This window comes from Anser cygnoides, chromosome 3 (genome assembly GCF_040182565.1).
Source record: "Anser cygnoides isolate HZ-2024a breed goose chromosome 3, Taihu_goose_T2T_genome, whole genome shotgun sequence".
NCBI lineage: Eukaryota > Metazoa > Chordata > Aves > Anseriformes > Anatidae > Anser > Anser cygnoides.
In genome coordinates this window covers 122,726,755-122,748,465 of record NC_089875.1, presented here as the reverse complement: position 1 = coordinate 122,748,465, position 21,711 = coordinate 122,726,755, and the positions used below count along the sequence as shown (strand labels likewise).

Below are 21,711 nucleotides of genomic sequence, written 5' to 3'. Positions count from 1 at the left end.
GAGGGCAGGAAGGTCTAGCTGACGTTCCACCTCCGCCACAAGCACCACGGACCAGACACTGATCTCAGCCATACCCCTGTAAATGTGCGCTTCTATTAAAAGCAAAAAATAAATTACTGCAGACATCTGTTTTGGGCAGAGAGTTTGTTCACCGCATTTCAGCCTGGAGGGAACAGAGCTGTGCGTCTCGGAGCATGGTGATTTATTGAAGAAACACAAGGCCCTTTCACTGCAGTGGCACTGGTGATTCCTGCTGTAATACATGAAAGACTTTATTAACTCGCAGCTGCCTTTGCAGCCAAGACACAGGATTTAGGCTGGGTGAATTTACTGCTCAGCAGTAAAATATCAACCCGGTTTATAACTATGACTTCTCCATTAAGTGTAGTGGGAACAAAAGCTCTAACTAGCTTTAATATGGAGCTTGATAAGTTTATGGAGGGGATTATGTGATGCAACTACCGGATACGGAAAGGGGCCGGGGAGGCACCTTCCAGGTGTGTGTGGAACAGAAACCCTGACTTCGGTCTGAACGCAGATGCTTTATGTCTTTCTCACAGCACATGAACAGGCTGCTGGAATACCAAATAATCTTATACTCCATCACTGACAAAGCTCAAGAGTCACGGGATGTGTCCTTGGACCATAGCAAAAGCTACTACAGTCCAATCAGCATGTTTACTTGCACTGGCATACTGAAAAGGCACGAAGGGAATAATTATCTTTTCTCCACATTGCTATTTAATCCTTTGTTGAAATTGGACTCACATACATTTACTGTATATTTGTGATTAGAGCGTCTAGTGGGGATTCATTTGAGAGCAGTCTCACCTGCTGACAGAGTAGCGCAGCCATCAAGCAATAGTTTGTGTAGACTCACGCAAATATCAGCCCTGACTGCTAGCTTGTGACAGTTTGCTGTTAAGGAGCTCTGACTTTCAGAAGTATGACTGCAGAAGTGACACTTCTGACCAGTGAGTGGTCCAAGGTATGCCTGCACGGCACTGCGGAAAGCTCCCACTGTTATACATGCACAGATCAATGTGAGCAGGAGTGCATGAGCTAAATTTTAGTCTGCTTCATGAATCATCAACAGTGCTATCAGCCAGGCTTCTATGTGCAGAATATTGCCTTAACTATCAGTGATAAAATCAATGGAAATCCTATTCGGATGGTATTTGGAGTTCTCAGTAATGTTAGCTATAAAAATGATTTTTCATTTTATTGTTGAAAAAATGAACACATAATCTTGCATTATGCCTTAAATAGAGTTTTTATAAGAAATAAATCTAAAGACAAATCTGCAACTTGTGGCGCCCAGCTCTCCTCTCCCTGCTGCAGATACACGTCGTGAGGTTAGCGCTTACCCGAGTGAAGTTCCTTCACCAGCGATGACATCGTGTTCGTAATGGAGTCGGCGGCCACCAGCAGGTCGTTGCGGAGGTTCCTCCTCGTACCTGGGAGGAGAGCGGACACGAACAGCAGGTACAGCAGCCGCCAGCACACCCGCACCGCGGTGCCGGCCCCACCACCCTGCCCAGCCCCACCAGCGACCGCCTGCCTGGGGACGCGACGGCAGCAGAGCCCAGCTCCAGCACCCAGCTGTAAGGCAGGCGCCCGTAGGAGCAGCCTGGTGTAGCGAGAGGTTTGGAGCTGCTCTGGAAAGATCCCGTTCTGCTCGGCTGCCTGACTGCCTGTTTGGCTAATTAGTGCTGCTCTTCTCCTCAACAAGGACAGCGCTCCCACGTCGCTCAAGGACAGACGTTCCTCTTTTCAAGCCGGGAGCTGCTGGGCTGGGGCGCAGCTGATCCATGCTCGTCCGTTCGTTCGACATCATTATCATCGCTGGCTTCTCTGCTGCAGCGATGTCCCATCGCTGAGGTTTGAGAGGAACAGCAAGTAACGGGAGTCTCCTGTGCAGAGCTCTCCTCTTGCACTGCTGGAGGAAGTACTCCTCTTCCTCGATGTGCCACTAGCCCAGCTCCAGCAGCGCTGTCCAGGCACTTGTGCTGCTGGAGGGACCTGCTCACGTACCAGCAACGTGAACATCTGGGCAAGCACGACTGGGAACCGTGAGTGGCCCAGATCTGCAAAGGAAATGTGAAACCGCCCAGAAAAGCTATAAGCAAGAGCAGCAGGCCCGGCCACATGATGGGGCCTTCTTGCCTCTTGCCAAGAAGATCTTTTACTCGCTGCTTACTCCTGGCAGACCACCGGCTGGTCTCCATGTTCCAGAGGTGCTTTCTCCTGCTGACTGCCGCCCAGTTTCCCGCACCTAGAGGCTGCAGCTGCTGCAGCCATTGACTGCCCATCCTGGCTGAGCCCCCTTCCCTCTGGCACCTTTTCACACTGTTAAGATTTTATTTGCAGGCTTTGATGGCACGGGTTCCTATTTTCTGCCCTGGCAGGTGGTCTTCAGCATCCATTTCTCAGACTGAGGCGCTGGTGGCCCCGAGCTGGAGCTTTGCCACGAGCACATCCGTGCACTGTTTCACTGGGTTACCTCTCAGCCATTCCCATACTTTAAGTCCTTGTAGAAAATGGCTTTAGGCAGTCTGTTACCCAGCACACGCACCAGATGTCCAAGTCGGCGTAGCCTCCAGGACGGCTTTGATGCTGATATCTGACAGTGCTCTAAGATCTCAGTGGCCGGTATCCTGTCCTGTCATTTACTCCGGCAAGGGCATGGAGACAACACATGTGGAATCAGCGGAGCCATTTGATGTGACATTCTGCAGCTGTACTGAACTGCAGTAACGACAACTGTACATTACACGTTTACTTCTGTTTGAAGTTTGGTGCCTCTCTCATTCCAGACACGCTGCTTTCATCTCCCAAATGCTGTGCTGGCTTTGGCTCTCCTCAGCACAGTTTTGTTGTTAGCTGCGGTGCTCTGAGGCCTCCGGCTGCTGCGCTTTGCTTGTGGATTTTAGCACTGCCAGCGCACGCTCCAGAGCGGACGTGCTTTCCATGGGGCCACCCCTGCCCTCCAGGTTGGGGTGCCAAGGGGCCAGCATCATGCCTGAGGCAGCGAGGTACTGGGTGCGCTTGTACGTGCACAAACAGCGCTTTTTCCTGAGAAAAAGTGCAGATTTTGGGCCAGCAGTTTGGGAGCTTTGGCTTAGGGGACTGAGTCGTTACCTGACCAGAAGGAGGCTCCTTCATCCCAGTCTCCAGCTGTCCTGAGGACTGTCACTGCATGCTAAAGTGAAGCACGGCCACCGCCCTGCTTCATGTTACTCTTGGAGGGCAAGGTTGTAAAACTCCAGCCAGTGCCTCCCGTGAAACAAATGAATAAAGTTAACGAGCTTGTCTGGACATCTACATGCAGAAGCCACTGGAATCCCTCCTGGCTCATGGCATTAAATTATTTTATTATGTGAAAATATAGAAATTTTATCCTGTTTCCTGTGTTCTCTACTTGCCTTGAATTTGCTTGATTTTTCATGATTAATATGAAATAGCACTAATTGTGCAGATTGCCTTTCCGGAAGGATCATTCCTGGAAACTTATTACAAAGTCTGTTGACCATTTTTTCTTGAAAGAGTTTTTTCTAGTTGTTGAGAGGAATAAGCCATCACTGTGGTTATCACAAGAGGAATTTTCACCTCTCTGTTTGCAGGGGTGGATTGTATTTGCATCTGAGCAATTTGGAGGGACTGTTTTCTTTTCTTTCAGGATGACAAACAGCAGCATTAGTTTCCTAATTAGGTGGTGGCTTCTACTTGAATATTTCAATGGGAATACCATCAGGGCATTTTAACGTAATACCGCATTACTCTGTTTTCCCTGTGGCCAAGGGGAAGATCAAGAGATCACCTATGGAGGAAACATGTTGCATCATAAGACCATATGATCAGGATTGCTTAGAATCAATTCTGTAAAGGTTTCCTTCTCTAGACCTGCTGATTTCCCCTCCAGCACTGACAGGGAGGCTCACAGAAGACTCATGGTCTGGAGTGAAGACAAACATAGTCTTGCAAAAGCGTGGCAGTGCAGCCCGTTTGTAGGTCACAGCCACGAGAGGTGAATAGAACTGAGATCTTCACTCCCTTTTCCTCATCTCTCCCATTTGATAAGAATCTGATAGATAGGCAAGAGTTATCAAAGGTAATTTAAATGTTTTTGTTAAAAAACATAAAATAAATGTCACTCTTCTGCAAGAATTTTGTATTGCAGGCATTGCCTGTGGGTTTTTGCTCCTGGGGAGCCATCACCACTACTGACAACAAGCTGCTGAGCCCTTAGCCCTGTCGTAAACTGTTCTACACAATACCTGTAACACACTGCAACATATATTTGAGATTCTGTCAGGTGTTAAAAACCTAGAAAAAACAAGTTTTCACTTCGGGCAATATCAACAGGTCCTGACAAAGATTATTCCCCTACGAACCAGTCACTCAGGTAAAAGGCATGAATGGTCCCTTGATTCATTACGTGAGCTTGTACTAGAGCCAGAAGTTTGAGGAAGACAGCTCTGACTGTAAACCATGCAGAGGGAAGTTTGCTTTGTCATGGCTTTTGCCTGTATCTCCCAAGAAAAAAGCAGATGGATAGAAAGCACATTTGGATGCCAAAGCAATACTGTAAAATAAAAAGAATCAAGTAGGGCAGTTAGTGTACTACTATAATCATGTGTTCATTACTCCTAGCTGCAGAAAGGAGATCATTTCATCTCTTTGTGCTTTCCTCATTAAAAAACCAAAGGGGAAAATGATGAACCAGATAGAGCAGATTTTCCCAGTTACTGGTAGGACTCATTGCACTGCTGTTCCACTTCACGCAGCCTGGAAAAAGAAAGCCAATCTGCAAAGGGGGAAGGAAAGGCAGCTGCCAAAGAAATCAGTTGAGAGCTCTCGGCTGTACCATCAAACTTGTTGTAGAGATGAAGAGGAGGCGACTGGACCACCCACAGCAACAGATGGAGTGTTGTGCCTCTGGTATTTGGCATCATGCCTCCCTGGAAATGCCTGCTTCTGCTGTCGTTTCTGGAAGTGTTTAGAGAGATGAGGAGCTTGTTCCTACTGATGGGATCGGAAAAAGACACATCCTTCTCATAGATGAGTTGTAGATACTCAGTGCTTTCATACTGGACTTCCTCCACCATCTGACCTGCTGACTGGCTGAAATTTTGGAGAACAATTAACAAAGACTTTCATTTTACCAAGTATGCTGGGGGCTGCAGGCTTGCAGTCCTTGCTGCAGCACTCCAGGCATTAAGCACCAATTAAAAGTATTTGCTGCTACTTCCTGCTCCTCCTTACCTTCTTCCGGCAGCAGCTCATTTAGGCAAGGAAGAAGACTGTTATAGAAGGTTATTTCCAATAAGCAACCATAAATGCAAATTGTTCTTTACAATCTGTTTGGTTCTGAGGTATACCATCAGTTCTGGGAAGTTTATTTTCATGGGCTCTTTGTTTCAAAAAGGAGAACATCCAACAAAAGTATTTGACATTAATATTCACCACCTTCCCTATCCAGCAAGAAATATTCTCATGAATGAGAAAACACCACCTCCAGTTTGTGATAGCATATGATCCAAGTTGTCATCTTTTATGGAAATAAGCAGCTCGGCCTCTGGAAGATGTAGAGCACTCTTGATTAATGCAGAGAACCAAGACATTAGAAAGTCTACAGCACCCTGGCACTATTGGCTCTAAGATGTGAAATATCTCATGGGGTTTCTCATGGAGTACCAAGGGGTCCATGGGAAGACTTGCTGCCCTTTGGGTGTCTCTGCCCACAAACGGATGAAGTCCTTGCCAGCACATTAGAGAGATGTGCGTTTTCTGTCCTTTCTTTTGTTGTCAACAAGTGAATTATAAAATAGATATGTGGGTGTCAGTCTCCAGAAACGTGGTTGGGGAAGGTCTACTTGAAAATAACTCTCGTTAGGAGTTCAGTCAATAGAGAGGCCAGGCTACAGTATGAGAAGTCCATAGAGCTAAGTGCAGAAGTTGCTACTCATAAAGGTAAAATAAAACATATCTTCTGCATGCACCCATCTGGATATTCTTTCCCAAGACAAAACTGTACCAGAGTTTCTCAGAGCCCAGTGATTCAGAAGCAAACTCCGTGTTTGTCAAAGGTACCCGGGGAGATCAGGTCCTGGACCTCCTTCTCAGAGCTCTACGTTCCAGACTGTTTCTGGAGTATTACAGATGAAGAGTCCTGGACCAAAATGGGCAAAAGAAAGGAAGAGAGCACACGAAACCTAAGTAACACCACTCCTGAGAAATACAGAATACAGGCACCCATTCCTGCTGGGAATGGCTTCTTTTGCTATGAGCAGAGTTGAAGAAGGTAGGACTGAAAAACAACTAATTTACTCCTTTGCAGAGATGGCTCCCTGAAGGTAAAAATCTCTTATTTGCCAAATTTCTTGACATCAGACTGACAGTCATGTCTTTGCTTGCCTTCTTCCAACATTCCCCGAGGATGGAGCTTCCATTCTTCCTCCTCTCCAGTAGGTGAGGAAGAGGCAGAGATCTGGATTGAGTGGAACGTTTCTGTTTCATCTAGTCGTCTTCAAATTCTGAAGCACTTCTTGAGCCGACAATGGCTTTGACATGTAAAAGTTTAACTTTTGAAATGCGTGACTGCAGAAGATTATTTTTTTTTTGTAAAAAGCAACAGCAGCTAAGTATAAACTCGCACTACCTACAGAAGTTGGGGAATAAAAATATGTATGTTAACTGCTGCCCTGGTTTTCTTCAAATCACTATAAGCTGTATTATTTGCAAATGGACATTTGATCCAACCACATTGATTTTACCGAAGAAGTGTAAGTTGTATAAGACCTTACAAGGAGGGGAATAGAGCTGAAACAGCCTGATAATCCAGCATTTCTTATATCTATTTACAGAGCAGTTGGCAACAATGAGTTTAGGCCAAAAAGTGGCAAGTTTTTTCAAATGTGTGGGGCATAACATCTAGAGAAGGTGCGAAGGAACAAGGAACTCTGATCCTTGGCAAGAATTGGGGAAAGGGAGCAAGAAAAAGCACAGTCACAGAATCACAGAATCTACTAGGTTGGAAAAGACCTTCAGGATCATCAAGTCCAACCAGTATTTATACAACGTACCTGTGTCCTTCTGCTTCTTCATTATGGTCCCCCCACACTTCCCTTCTCTGTTCCGTTTCCCCATACTCAGCAGTTTTTCCCTTCTTCTCCCCCCAAGGGCCGCTGCACTCCTGTGCCCATGGCAGGCAGCGTGCCGGATGGCAGATGTGCACAGCAGCCGACTGCTCTGTCAGGAACAGTCCTCACCGACTGGTGCTGCAGAACGTCAGCTTCCTTTGTGCTTCACAACGAGCAAGCAGGTGAGAAACTGAGCTGAACCCTCCGGGGAGAAGGGCTGCTTGCTTTCTCTGCTTTTAGTCATTAAACTGCCTTTTCCCTCCAACTTCTCTCTCACAAATCCTAGAACAGTTCAACCAGCGGATGCGCAAATCTGATCAGTTTTTAATGTCTAACCATTAAATTACTTGTGGGCATAACTTTCTGGGATGGAAGAGCCCTTCCCTGGAGGGCAGCTCATGCTCACAGAAATAACTTCATTAAATCGTAAAGATTAGAAACATGCCCCCGGTATATTTGGTCTGAAGCAGAGGAAAGGGGCTCGTAACTACTGTCTCAGGACCGGCAAGTTAGGTTTGCATTGCATGTGGTGACAACAGGACTGCCCTCGGTGTGGCTCTGCTCTGTGTGATGCTCACCTTGCGTGAAAGCTTCCTGCACGTCCCCCCCGACACCTGCGAGTGAGTCCTGGGGGACGTGCGTTGGGGTAGAGCCGGCGGAGGTGGATCTGACGGGCATGGGCATGGGGCGGCTCGCTCCGTGGGTGGGTGACGAGTGTGCCGAGCCTGCTGCTTGTGCCTGCATGGGAAACACCAGACACAGTTTCCAAATTTTAAACTTTTTTGGGTCAATGTCTAAAAATAATCATGTTAAAAAAAAAAAAGAAAAAAAAAGGAAAAGCATGCATCAGGGAAGACGCTTCACCAAAACACCTTCGGTTTGAGTGATGTGAGGCATGACTGTCAGGTGCTGGATTCCTCCCCATGCAGCTGGGGGACCCAAGGCAGTGGCACGATGTGCCAGGCTGCCTACCCTGGGTTGTTCTGCACCTGCGCTCCTGCAGGCAACAGTGAGAACTCTCCGTGGTGGCAGCGAGGTGCTGCTGAAGGACCATCCCTGTCCTGCTGCAGGGCCCCGTGGCGCTGCCTGTCCTCTCTCCACCTGGCCTGCTTTACACACACCCTGATGAGAGTTGCAGAACCCATAGGCCTGCTGATTGGGTCAGGAACCAACATTTGCTATGGACAAGCCCCCAGATGTCCACTGTTAGACGAAACAAAGACAAGAAGTTGGGCAACCTATTGAAAGAATGGTGAGAGCACGGCTTTGCAAGGTGCAGATAACATTCAGAAAGCAAACAGCAAATGCGTGACGAGTGGCTGACCAAACCCACAAGTGCCATGCAAGTGATTTATTAATATTTGCACAGGAAGTTCACATATGTGCCTAAAGTCATTAAAAAAAAAATATGTCTTTTTCTGGTCAGACTTTAACAGCCAGACTGGCCAAAGCTACCTCGGGCTCTGCAGTGCTGCTGGGAGCCTTGCGAGTGGCTCTGCAACACAGATGGCGAGTGACGGTCCCTAGGGGCTTTCCCAGCCCCATGGGATGGCTGGGGCTGGGGGCACCCCTGGGTGCTCCGGCACCCGCCCGGCCCAGCGGTGCTGCCTGAGGGGCAGGGGGAGCCGCCGGGGCTCCGGGCTGGGCCCGGGGCCTCTGGGCCCGGCCCTGGGCACCGCCGAGCAGAGCCCGGCTCCGGCCTCTCCGCACCTCCCTGCGGGTCCTGACGGCCATGGGGGAGCTCCCCCGGAGCCTCCTCTGCTCCAGGCCGAGCAGCCCCAGCTCTCGCAGCCTCTCCTCACAGCACGGGGGCTCCGGGCCCGGCAGCACCCTGGGGGCCCCGGCCTGGGCTCTCCCCGCTGGGCCCAGCTCTCTCGGTGCTGGGGGACCCAGGACTTAATGTGCACTCACAGTACATAGAATTTCATAGCAAATGTCAAACAAATATAGTTTTTTCCCTGTGAAAAAGGTTTGAAGGCTCACTGAAAGCTGCTGTAATATTCACTTGGGCAAAACTCCCTGGCTTCAGGGATAATGCTACCCCAGCAAAGCCTCCAGAGCAGAGCCTGGAGTCAGACACTGCGGTGACGAGCAAGGACAGGAGGGGGCTGAAGGACTCGTGAGGAGAAGGTAAATACAAGGGCACACACTTGTCGGCTCCATGCTTACAAAACAATAACCTCCCCGATGCACTTGTCGTGCCATGACAGCGACCCAGAGGCACTCGTCAAGCGGAGCAGCAACTTGGGTGCTCCACGGCACCTCCAGAGAGCTCCTCAGTGCCACCCCTGCCGCCGGCCCAGCCGGGCCCCTCGGCCCCTGCGTCACCACCGCCCAGCAGGGCAGGACATCGCCCTTCCACAGAGCATCAGCCAGATGTGAGTGTACCAGTTAACGACCTGTTATATGCTGTATAACCTGTGTAACCTGTTACATGTTGTTGATAACTGAAAGAGGGCAGGTTTAGGTTAAACGTTAGGAAATCCTTCCCTCTGAGGGCGGCGAGGCCCTGGCGCAGGCTGCCCCGAGGAGCTGTGGGTGCCCCATCCCTGGCAGTGCCCAAGGCCAGGCTGGATGGGGCTGGGGGCAGCCTGGGCTGGGGGCAGGGGTCGTGCCCATGGCAGGGGTGGCACTGGAGGGGCTCTGAGGGCCCTGCCAGCCCAAACCATGCTATGGTTCTATAACCTGGTCATTCTCTGCAGCGATTTCTGTCTTTCAGCAGTCCCTACTCCCTCCTGCTCTATTGCGACATTATTAGCGATCAGGTCTGCCATGCTTTGCTAGCCATGATTTACAGTCTGTGACTGTATTTATATTTAAGCTGTGCTGCCTTTGATTAGGGGAAAGCTGCCCGTAAAATACCACACATTAAGGACACTAAAACCGTACAGCCCCCGATTAAAACCCCATTTTGTTTGTGCCGTTCTGTTTGTCTCCTTTTTCTCTGTCCCGTGCATCGTTTGCTCCCGTTGACGTGCACCAGTTACCGGGGCAACCCGGCAGCCGGTTGTGCGTGCCGGTGGCACCGCCGCACCCGTGCAGCCGCCCCGGCGCCCGGCTTCCCGCAGCAGCACCAGGACGGACGCGGCTGGGGCCTGAAGCTGGCATTCTCGTAAAACACAACACGGAAATCCACCCGTGCACGAAGCTGTAGCTTTGAAACTGCATTAATAACACGGGGAGTTAAAGAAGTGAGCAAAATATTCTTGTGATGCTGGCATCTGCAGGGGAGATGGCTGCAGGGGGGAGATTGTCTTTCTAAGATGAAATTGTTAGCAGATAAAGGAAATGCATGCGCAACACCATCAGCTTCACTCCCCTGCACCAAAAACTGAAATACAATCCTTAAAAAGACCTGCATGTGTACAGAAACACTGAGTTTGCACAGAATGGTGGTAGCTGCGTGCATGGCTCTGCCGGTGGCAGTGGCTGCCTGGCCCCATGGCTCCTGCCCTCGTGGCCACGCGGCACCCACCTGGGCAGCCGCTCAGATGAGGCACAAAGACCACGCACCCACTGAGAGCAACGAGCAGGATGCAGCCCAGCATCGACACAGCAGCCAATGAGCTGGAACTCACCTTTCCCTGGCAAAAGGCTGGTGGAGGAGGTAGGAGGAATTTCACTGTTTGGAAATTTGGTCCCCAGGTCCCACCTCGCCACAACGGAACCTCAGCACACGTCCCTATTAATCCCCAGAGGCCAACTTAATGTTGGCAGGTGAGAGGGATTAAAAATGAAAAGCCTGCTAGAGACGTTGTTATTTGGAAAAACAAGAGTGCGATTAATAGAGTAAGGCTTTGCCACTGTCCAAGCTGCCAGTGGACAAATTCCAGCCTGCATGGCCAGCTTCACACTTCTCCACATCCGGCCCAGGGCATCTGCACAGATGTGCTCTCGCCTTGGACCAAAAGGAGCCCTTGGGCCCCAGGCGCTCCCACGCTGATGGGCTGGCAGCAAAGGCCAAGGCGCAGCACCCAGGCACCTCCACGTACATCAAGCCTCTGGGGGAGTCAGGGAAATCTTTTTTCCACTGCTGCTCATCTTTGAGACACGTCACCTATATTTGTATTCTTAGAATAAGTACCCAAGCACTTGAATTTTTTTTTTCAACTGCTGGGCATGCAGATGGACCGTGCCTATTTGCATATTGCAACCACTAGAGCAGAGAGGCTGGGAACGTCCCTCATCCTTGCAATGACACAGTTCCTGGAAATCTTAGTGATTTCAAGAAAAGCTTGTGACTGCATGCACAGAAAATACAGCTGAAGGGACAGCAGCTTCGGGGCAGTGCTGTGCCTCCCTGCTGTCACTGCTTCACGCATGGCCACGCCACCATGTCCAGCGACCCCAGGCAACACACCCTACAGCACCCATTAGTTGAAAGAGGATCTGAAAGTTTTCGGTTGTGAAGACTGCAGAATCACCTTCACGAGAAGCAAAACACATGTGGGCTGTCCAGGCCTGCCCACTGGGAGTGCGACTGCAGGGCTGCAGCCCACAGATGCCAAAGCTGCCCTGGTTCTGGGAGCAGCGCAGCCTCTCTGCTGGCCCACCACCAGTTGGGAGAAACAGCAGCCCCAGTTTGAGGCTTATGGCAGAAAATTGTCAAGTCTCAAGAGTGAACTTATTAGGAAAAAAATGCAGGAATTCTTCTGGAAGACATTTCTTCACTTCTTTTGACTATCAGTATAAAAGACCTGTTTTCACTGAAAGATGGAGAGGAGAACACAGGTCTCCATCAAGGCCGGGAGCAGTCACATCCCAAGCAGACAAGTCTTGATCAACGTGAAAGAGCTGGGAGGAGAAAAACAAACTGAAAAACACATCTGCTGCGGTTGCACCTCATTAAAATAACAAATGACAGGACCCTAGTGTGTCTGGAAGATAATCCTGAGTCACAGGTAGCAAGGACTGAAACTGGACACCGTCCCCAGCAGCGCAGGCTGAAGAGCAGCTTAGCTGGCCCCCTGACGCTTGCCAAAGCGCACGAAGCACTACACCTTTTTCATTAACGCAGCATCTACCAAAACACAGGTGGAAGATCAAGAGGCCTAAGCTGTACGTGCATGCATGCTGCACGTGTAGTCTTGCAGGGGCTGGCACAAAACCCTCAAAGTCTATGTCCCAATGAGGAAAGAAAGAATCAGACTTCCTTTTGGATGATTTCTTGGGAGATTGCTGAGGCCACGATGCCCATAAGGTGGCCATTTTTTTCATGAATGGAAATGAAGCCTTCACGGGTCTCAGACAGGACCTGGAGACCTGCACAAGTCTCTGGCTGCCTGGACTGAATGAAGAGCCGAGTACTTTGGGGGACGATGATTCCTTTCTGCTCAGGGCTTGACTCTTGATACAGACCGAGCATGGATGGAGCTATTCCCAGGCCAATCCAGAAACCAGGCATCAAACACATGAAGAAAAGTGGCAACTATCACTGCAGAATTTAAAACACAGAAGTAGCACTGACATTATGGACAAAATGAACAGAAGCTTTGGGAAAGAAAGGAAGGAAGTCCACTGGACGCTGGACAATGCTCTCAGACACATGGTCTGATTTTTTGGGTGGTCCTATGGGGACCCAGGAGTTGGACTCGATGATCCTTGTGGGTCCCTTCCAACTTGGGATATTCTGTGATTCTGTGATTCAGGACTGAGTCCAAAGGAAATCTGTAATGATGCACTCACAGAAAGACAGGACAAGAAATATCGATTCAACCTCAGCAACAACCTCATGGTGCGCACATGGGGTGTTCACTGCTGCACGCATTTGAGAAGGCTTTACAAACATACTCTTTGGGTACTGCTGAAGCAAAAAATCCTGTTGTCTCCAGTGGCTGTACGTACTCCCACAAGAGCGTGCACACACACGAATACCTGAAGGAGAGGGACCGGGTGCTTTCCTGGCTCAGGGCTGCATGTGGTTCTCTAGCAACTGGTAATATCTAACTGCAGATTAAATAAATCTATTTTACATGTTGACCTCATTTTTCTTGTATTTTATACAGTGAATGTAGTCTCAGACATGCTTGATTGTTTTCACTCTGCACTGAATGATGAGTGCTGTGGAAAAACGATGCATGTGGAAAAATGGTATATGACCTTTTAAACAACATTTGTGACGCATATACATACAGCGATCAGAAATAAGAATGTGTGAGCTATCTGTAAGCTGCCGTTTCCTAACCATTAACATTATTTGGGTCAGCCTGGGCAATAACCCTCAGCCCACGGCTCTCAGGGAGCGTTGCCTGTGGAACCCCCAGAACAGCCACAAGAAACCCAGCAATGGAACCAGAGGATGCTGGGGACACAAGCAGAACCCAAGGATGCTCATGGTGACAACGAGCCTCGTGCACAGCCTGAGCTCTCACTGTACTGCACGAAAACAGCCCTGTCCTAGAAAGCGCATTATCTACTGAGAAAGCAAGAAAGACATCTGGTACACGCAGACAAACGCGGAAGCAGAAAGGAAGAGCAGAGGAGTCCTAGCCAAAAAGGCGGTCATAACGCGAACCACAGGTGCTACGGCGCAGCGCTGGGGCTTGGCCCCGAGAAGAGGAAGCCGTGGGAGGACACGGCAGGTTTAACTGTGCCCCTGCACACGTGGGAAGGGAATGAGGACAGCCTGGAGGGAGCACGTGACAGTTAATGGATATGCTCAGGAATTGTTCCCAAGGCTGAATGGGAAGGCATCATTGAGGGCAATTCAATAAATCACTCTCACAGCCTTCCCTCTCCAGAGGCTGAAGGCAAAGAGAGGGAAGGAAGGAATGGGGCAAGGTCATAAATACTGGAGCTGAGGCTATTCCTGTGTTTTCTAAAGCTGTTGAAGTGAGCCTGACATGGGGCTTTTGTTTCGGCGCCTCTGCTCCCCAGCACATCCAACTGCTTCTGCAGCTTTGCCTGATGGAGAGTGGTCTGCCGAGGAGCGTGCGCAGCACGGCCCCTCTGAGGACCCGGCGCAGAGCTCACAGGAAGCTCTGGCGTTTGTAAACAGAGCAGAGGCAGATTCGTGAACAGGTTCTGACTTCAGCGGGCTATGAAGAGTAGACCGTGCTCTGCAGAACGGCAGCCTTAAAAATCCTGGGAATGGGCTTCTTGCATCTTCTTCCTGGCAACTGCACCAAGGAGGATATAGAAGATGGATTTCAATTTAGAAAAACAACTAAGGAAACCTCTGACCCAGCTCCTGAAATGTTTGGGAGCTGACTTAGATTTATTGGCTCCAGTTTATCAAGTCTTATATACAATAGCTCTGAGGTTTAACCTAAAAACCCCTCAATATTTCCTGAAAAAACATGAAGAGACAGAGCACTGGGCTGTGCATCAAAAACAGCTCAACAGAGGTACAGGAAGAAGTGACAGTAACAGCTTCTAGCATGCATACAAAATAATAGTCGCACCACCGCCTGCCTTGTTCCAGCAGTTTAACCGGAGCACCCCGCTACTCTGGTCGCCTGCCATCGGATTTTCCACAACCATTACGCCAGAGGAGAGTTTTAAAAGAGAATGGGATCACAGAATAACTGAAAAACACATGTTGGAAGGGACCTCAGGTGTCCAGCCCAACAGCCTCTACCAAGCAGGGTCAACCTCAAGGCACTGCTCGGGAGGTGCTGATCAGCCCACCTTTGGAATTCTCCCGGAAGGAAGATGCCACCTCCCTGGACAGCCTGCCCCAGATTTTAACCACTCTCATGGGAATTTCCTTCCCACATCCAGCCAGAATCCATCCAGGCAATGTGTTCGCATCGCCTCTTGCCCTGAAACTCTGGGAGATTCTGGCCCTGCTTTATCCTCAGTCACCCATCAGAGATGGATGATCACTGCTGGATTTCCCTCGCTTCTCCCTTTCTCTAGGCTGAGCACAACCAGACCCTGAGCAGAGGTTTTGTAGAAGCTGGACGTTAGGACATTAGGAAAAACTTCATCATGGGAAGGGTGCTGGAGCACTGGGAGAGGTCACCAGAGAGGTAGGGGACCTCTGTCCCTGGGGGTTTTCAAAATTTGCCTACCTGAAGCCAGAACTGACTTGATCTTGTTCTGGCAGCAGTCCTGCTTCGAGTGGAAGCTTGGGCTGAATACCCACAAAAGGCCTCACATTCGTACGATGTTGAGATTCTACAGATGCTTATTGAGAAATTAAGACAATTTGCTTTGCAAGAAATATACATTGATTTTAATGTACTTTATTATCTAGCCAAGTCCTACGAATAGATTAAAATAAATGGGATTGTGTATGCATATAAAAAAAGAGCTAACAGTTTTTAGATAAATGATTTAGACAAGTAAACATCTCATCATGCCCCAAATAACTAACTCCAGACAATACTGCAGAAATGGAACACAAATGAGAATATGAACACATGGCCTACAAGTCTCATTTTTTGTTCTGCATATTTGCTGTAGGAAATTAAGGAAATCAGACAATGTCAAACAGCATCCAAGAAAAAGCGGGGATCTGCATTAGAGAGTGAAATGGGAATGGGCTTTTCATCTGCATATCGTGCACACTCAGTTCCTAATTCACATTTACCACGCTCTCCTTCGTCTTTATTTAAGAATCACACAGTGGCTCTTGAGTCTGGCTTCCTCACGTCGAGTACCACGAGGCTCATGCTGAAGAGCTTTTATCACATCCACTGTCAGTAAACGGGGCGCCTCGGCCTGTACTGCACTTCCTTGCCACTCTCCCCATCGCCTGCTCCTGTCCCCGAGGCCCTGTCCCCCCTTTTCAAGTACCGCTGACACCACCGTGCTCAAACGCGCAGGGTGACCCCCGCGAACATCATCGCGTGTACTGTGACCACAGAACATCTTGCAGCAGGGAAGAAAAATCTTGCTTTCTGCATGTTTCACCAAAAAGCTGGCAAGTAGGAAATCAAGTTATTCTTTCCATGGATGTATAGGTCATCCGTCTAGCCTACATCATCTGTGTTTAAAATTTCACACATATACAATCCAAAAGCCGCAGCGCCCTTGCATTCCTTTGCTCATTTTGGGGCTGAGCCAACTCAATAAATAGCATCGAGGAGCCTGAAAACAACTAGCTGAGATGCTCCTTGTGCTGAGGTTAATTTTGTTTAGAAACGCCTTGAAATATTGGGGAAATTTATGAGCGCTGAAGAGTACAAATATTTTACTAAGCGGAATGTTATGGACTACCACAGGCAGGTTAGCCAGACAGCAGTACAGACAGCAATCCAACAAACTAGTAAAACCAAGAAGTTTTTAGCCTATGAGGAATAAACAACAGAGGTGTAGTGGGCGTCAGACAACGCGGTCTTCCTGCAAAGAGACCTTGTCATGTGAGACTTTTACAGAATCACAGAATATCCCGAGTTGGAAGGGACCCACGAGGATCATTGAGTCCAACTCCTGGCTCCACACAAGTTTACCCAAAAATTCAGACCATATGATTGAGAGCACAGTCCAAACGCTGCTTAAACTCTGACAGGCTCGGTGCTGTGACTACGTCCCTGGGGAGCCTGTTCCAGTGCACGACAACCCTCTCGGTGAAGAACATCTTCCTGATATCCAGCCTGAACCTCCCCTTCCGCAGTTTGACACCACACAGACTCTGCATAAAAAAAGGGGAAAGACAACTGAGAGGCTGGCAGAAATGCACCACTGGCAGGCACTTCTCATCCTCGAGAGGCCCACCAGCACCGGGGGCTCTGAGGAGCCAAGCTGAGGTCTTCACCATCGCTATAAACTCAGTAACAAATTTTCTGCTGGCCCAGAGGTGCCTTTAGTTTGTCCTTCACAGCGGTGCGCTGCCCGAGGCCTGCCTGATGCCCTGCAGCTGTGTGCCGGCTCCTCCACCCGACCTCTTGCTCGCACCATCTCCCCCATCTTTGTTTTGTGTTTTTTTGGTTTTTTTTTTGGTGTGCACTGCGGTGTCCTGCCTGTCCATCCCCACCGCTGGGGCAGGAGCAGCCCCTTTGTGGACATTCCTGGTCTGCGCACGCAGACACATCCAGAGTGGGCTGGAGCATCTCCTCCTGACGAAGCCCGTCGTAGCATCGGCATGCTGAAAAGCTACAGAAAACTTTGCAGCTATTACCACTGAAGAAACAAAAATAGCTTGTGTTTAGTGTAATTTCAGGTGCTTTTTCTGCAGTCAAGAATTACAAAAGCTGCTGTTTACAAAGGTGAAGGGCTGAGATAGGACGCTACTCGCTGACACAGCCTGCTCTGATTGGCCTGAAATGAACAGAAACAGAAAAACAGAGCTGTAGGAAAACATCCAGTCCACCCCTTCCACCACAGCTGGACCCACTCTTCATAATCCCTTCCTGACAAATGTTTATCCAAAATGCTCTTACAAACCTCTTCATTCAGATTTTCCTAAAGTATAAATGAAATTCCTAAATGAAATTTTCAGCAACTGAAGCCTGCTGCACGGCCCGGCCCCGCTGGATGAGGACATCAGCACTTCCCCTCTCCTTGCAGTTGTCTTCTACATATTTGAAGACTTCTAAAACTTGCTCTCAGTCTTTCTCTTCTCTGGAGTAAACAGCATGGATCCTTTAGCCTTTGATGAATCAGAGAAGGCAAGCTTCCTCTTGATCTTCTCTGGACTTGCTGCATCTGTTTGGAAAGCTGGTGCCCAGAACTAGACCTCCTGTTTCAGGTCAGACCACAGCGAAGGTCCACGGAAGGAGAGGCTGTTCTGTGCGCCTAGAGAGCCCCAAAGGATTTTTTTTTTTTTAAATATCATGACATTGACTTATATTCATGCTGTGACCCCCAGGTGCAGAATGGTTCTCATTCTAGTTGCTCTGTTTTTTGTACTTACTTAGCTGACTTCACTGCCCAAATAGTTTGTACACACTGAAATCCAATTTCTTTTTTTCTTTTCCCTCCAAATATTCCTGCAATTTTTCAGGATAATTTTGAATTCTTACCCCGTTCCCTAAAGCCCCTGCAATCTTCTCCTGCTAGATGCTATGAGCACACCCAAGTCCCTTGCAGGAAGACTGAATAGTAATTAATTCAGGACAGAAATAATGAACTACAGAGGAATTTCAATTTACACTTCTTTCTATTCTAACAGGAAAACCTTGACAACTGACCTTGGAGATAACTTCTCCAACCAAATTTGAAGCTGCTTTGCATTAAGCTCATCAAGCCCATGCTGCTTCAGCACTACAGAACAGAAAGAAAGCAAGAGTTTGTTTGTTCCAGAGCCACCTGTGGCATCACAGAGGAGAACTACGGCAGCTATGCTTACAGTTAGCTGCTTTTTTCTAGTACAGACACATTTGAATTGCTTTAACCTGTGATGCAAATTGGAACCCCATTAGGCCAGTTTGGCACAAGGTCTTGTCCTTACAGCTTTCACAGAGAAACCAGGCAGAGGTGAGGAGCACGGCCACAAAAGCAGGCACTGCCGCAGCTTGCTGGTACTGAATCTTGTTTCACCGAAGCAGCGCTGGTGCCATCCTGCCCTGTCCTGTTCTGCAGCCTCTGGACGCGGCAGACAGCACACCTGCAACCATAGCGCACAGTCCTGCTCTTTGATGGCAGCGTCGGGGTTGTGCGGGCTGAAACTCCGTGCAGGACCTGCAGGGGCACTGCTCTGCTCAGCGTCATGGCCGCATTCAGGCTATGATTTCCCTTTAAGGTATTTCACCAGAATTTAGGTCTGTATTGCCATTTGTGGTTTTCCTTTTTACTAGTGCTTTAAAAATTGTTTATGTTAACCCGAAGTGGAGAAAAAAATTCCTTTGAGTGCTACAGGTGAAGCTGCTGCTGCCTCTGCTTGAATAACTCCAACCAGGTTGAAGCATGTGCCAAAAATAATTCAACCCCCTCTCTGCAAATATACTTTCGGGAAAATATTTAAAACAGAAAATAAAGTCACTGAACTCAGATCCCCTACCAATCAGTCCTGTTAACCTTATTCGTGTAGGAAAATTAAATTTTATCTTCCTCTGTGGCACATTAGCCAGGGCTATCTGCTCACACAGGCCTTACGCTTCCTGCCTCCCTTTTACGCATTACAGTAAAATCGACGAGAACAATCACGTAAAGGCACACATAAAAAGCTTATTAGTGCGGCCGGCTAATAACCTTTCTGAAGCGTTGCTAAAATCCCCCATCTAAACCCCAGTGCAGGGCTGTTATCATGGCAACGAGCAAGCGCCGCGCCGGTGCCCGGCGCATGGCTGGCGGCCAGGGAGCAGATGGCTCGCGCGGACGATTCCTGTCCGGCTGCAGCGCCTCCAAATGCAACACGCCCCGGCCCCGCCGCTGCCGATTTTTGGAAACGCTGCTGATGTGCTGCGCCGAGAAACAGTGAGAGAGAAGTGCTGTGCGCGGAGAGGAGAGGGTACTGCACAACGGGGCTCTGGCACCCTGCAGCATCAGCGTGTGCGTGGACCTACCCGTATAAGACGCATAGACAGAGATACACACATGCAGGGAGGGCTCGCGTGCGGGAATGCATTGCAAAGCCTCACAGCCAGCACTGCTCTGTTTTGGATCTCCATCAGGGCCGGGCGTTTCGGCAATGCACAGCTGCCTGATCGAACGGCACGGCAGAAAGGCCAGGCAGTGCAGGGATGACTGCAGCACACCATTTGCATTTAATTGTTCGAAACCCACGTAATTAGATTAAATACACAAAACCACACAGCAATACCGTGTGGGCTGCGGGACAGGCAATCCGGCAACGAGGTCATGCAGGGAAGAGGGGCCACAACTGCACAGCGCAGCAGCCTTTGCTGCTAAATCCTAGTGTTAATTAACAACGGCTAAATTGCTCTTGAAGAAGGTAGCTCTCCCCTCCTCACTGCAGTGCCAGCCCTCGCAGAGGCTGCAGCACAGCTACAATCTCTGGTGCCAAATCCAAATGGCATTGTGGGAGCCCCCATCTCCCATCCCAGGGGCAAGGCCCCCCTCCTTGAAATGCCCCAGAGCTGGTGGGGCCGCCGTGCAGGGAGCTGCTAATCCTGCAGCAGCAAGGCACGACTCATTGCATCCTGCTGCCAAATTGGTAGATATCTAGCCTCAGCGTTATTTCCACTGCTGTTCTGGCAACGTTATTATATTACTCAGCTCTTTTTCCAATTTGCTTTTTCAGCTTTAATTCTAATGCACAGATAACCCATTGCTTCAGGACAACTGTTTTATGCATCTTCACCGCCACTGCTCCGGGACACGAATCCTTCAAGCCGACCTCTGTCTGGGGCAGGAGCGCCGTGCGCCTCCGTGCAGCCAGCCCGCACCCCTGCCTCCTCCTGGCACGCGGGCAGGGTGCACTGCTCAGCAGAGCCACGCGTGCTTCTTGCAGCGTTAGCACTGTGCCTCAGGAAGTTGAAGGGCAGCGAGGGTGATTCTCACTGAATTACGGCAGTGGAAGGCGGGGAGGAAGAAGAGGAAGCTCCACTGGACTCTTCCATTGGTCAGAGCTAGAAAAATAAACAAGCATGTCCTCCAGCAGTTACCACTAAACAACAAATGCTTATATACCAGTAAAACACAGCAGAAGGTGTGATGGCTGTCAGTGACTCCTGCCCTCCTGGTGGCAGCTTGGTGCCAAGGCTGCCTCCCTCCGCCGCTGGCCTCCCTGCTCGCCTCCAGCTGCCGCCCGGGCTCCCCGGAGCAGGTCCGCTCCCAGCCCCAGCGCGAGATAGCCGTTTGAACTCCTTCATTCATGAAACGTTGTTTGTTTTCATTCCTCTCGATCCCCCCAGCTGTGGGATATAGAGCAGGGATCAGGAAACAATAAAATCTTGGTTACCACACAGAATGCCTTCTTTTTCCTAGCTTCTTTCAAAGCCTGACATTTTTGCTTTCATCCACCATTTCCACAGTTATGGGGCATGTGCTGTCTCCCCTTCCAGCAGGGCCTCATGCAGGGATTCAGTCACTGCACTCAATATGTACCAGATTGTTCCCTTCACCAGCATCGAGTATTTCCTCCAGTCCCGCCCGGCTTGCTCTCTCACTTGCAGTGGTTCCCAGGACTCTTACAGTTTCAATTCCCACATGATTTCCCTGGTGGACTTGTATTACGAAGACTAAAAGCAAGTGTTATCTTTCAAAATTATCTGAGTTTTGTTTTCAGGCGTCTCAGCTGGCACTTTTATCCCTTTAACTCGTTGGCAATCTAACGTGGCTGGAAAGCTTTCCACCTTGGCTCCGGAGGCGATCAAAGCAGCTCTGCCCCAGCACTCTCCCGCAGGAGCCTCCTAGGGCGTCAGCCCACAGCACCGGCCGTGGCGAGGGTCTGCTGGGGGCGAGACTGTCGTGTTTTGGTTCTGGATGCACACAGAGAGCTCTGAGCAACTGATGGCTGTCTTCCGTGGCGGATCAGGAATTTCTCTGTTCTTGCCAAAACAGGAGACAGCCATTACTAGGGTACACACTGAGAGCCGCAGGTCCAGGTTCCCAACTGTTGCACAAAATGGCTAGAAACATTCACCCAAGCTGAGCAGGCAGCCCTGCACGACCAGAAGGACAAAGGCACTTTCAGTGCAACTGTGACTTTCAGCACAGTTATTCCATGGCAGCAACACAACGAGAGCTGTACTGATTACTGCAGGTCACACACAGGCAG

The 21,711-nt window shown here is 49.5% G+C and overlaps 1 protein-coding gene and 1 long non-coding RNA gene across 14 annotated transcripts in view; one reads left to right on the top strand and one right to left on the bottom strand.

The window, feature by feature from the left end:
* The window catches only part of DTNB (dystrobrevin beta), a 207,077-nt gene that overhangs the window by 12,324 nt on the left and 173,042 nt on the right, over positions 1–21,711 (bottom strand). For all 13 annotated transcript variants that reach the window (XM_048053413.2, XM_048053411.2, XM_066995259.1 and 10 more), the window contains 2 exons: positions 7,721–7,880; positions 1,368–1,457 (listed from right to left, as the gene is read on the bottom strand). In XM_048053413.2, coding sequence (XP_047909370.1) covers positions 1,368–1,457; positions 7,721–7,880 — 250 coding nt within the window. The remainder of the gene's footprint in view (positions 1–1,367; positions 1,458–7,720; positions 7,881–21,711) is intronic.
* On the top strand, positions 10,274–20,340 carry LOC106048389 (uncharacterized). The gene is made up of 3 exons (XR_001214160.2): positions 10,274–10,749; positions 18,202–18,771; positions 20,233–20,340. It is a non-coding gene; the product is annotated as an uncharacterized lncRNA (long non-coding RNA).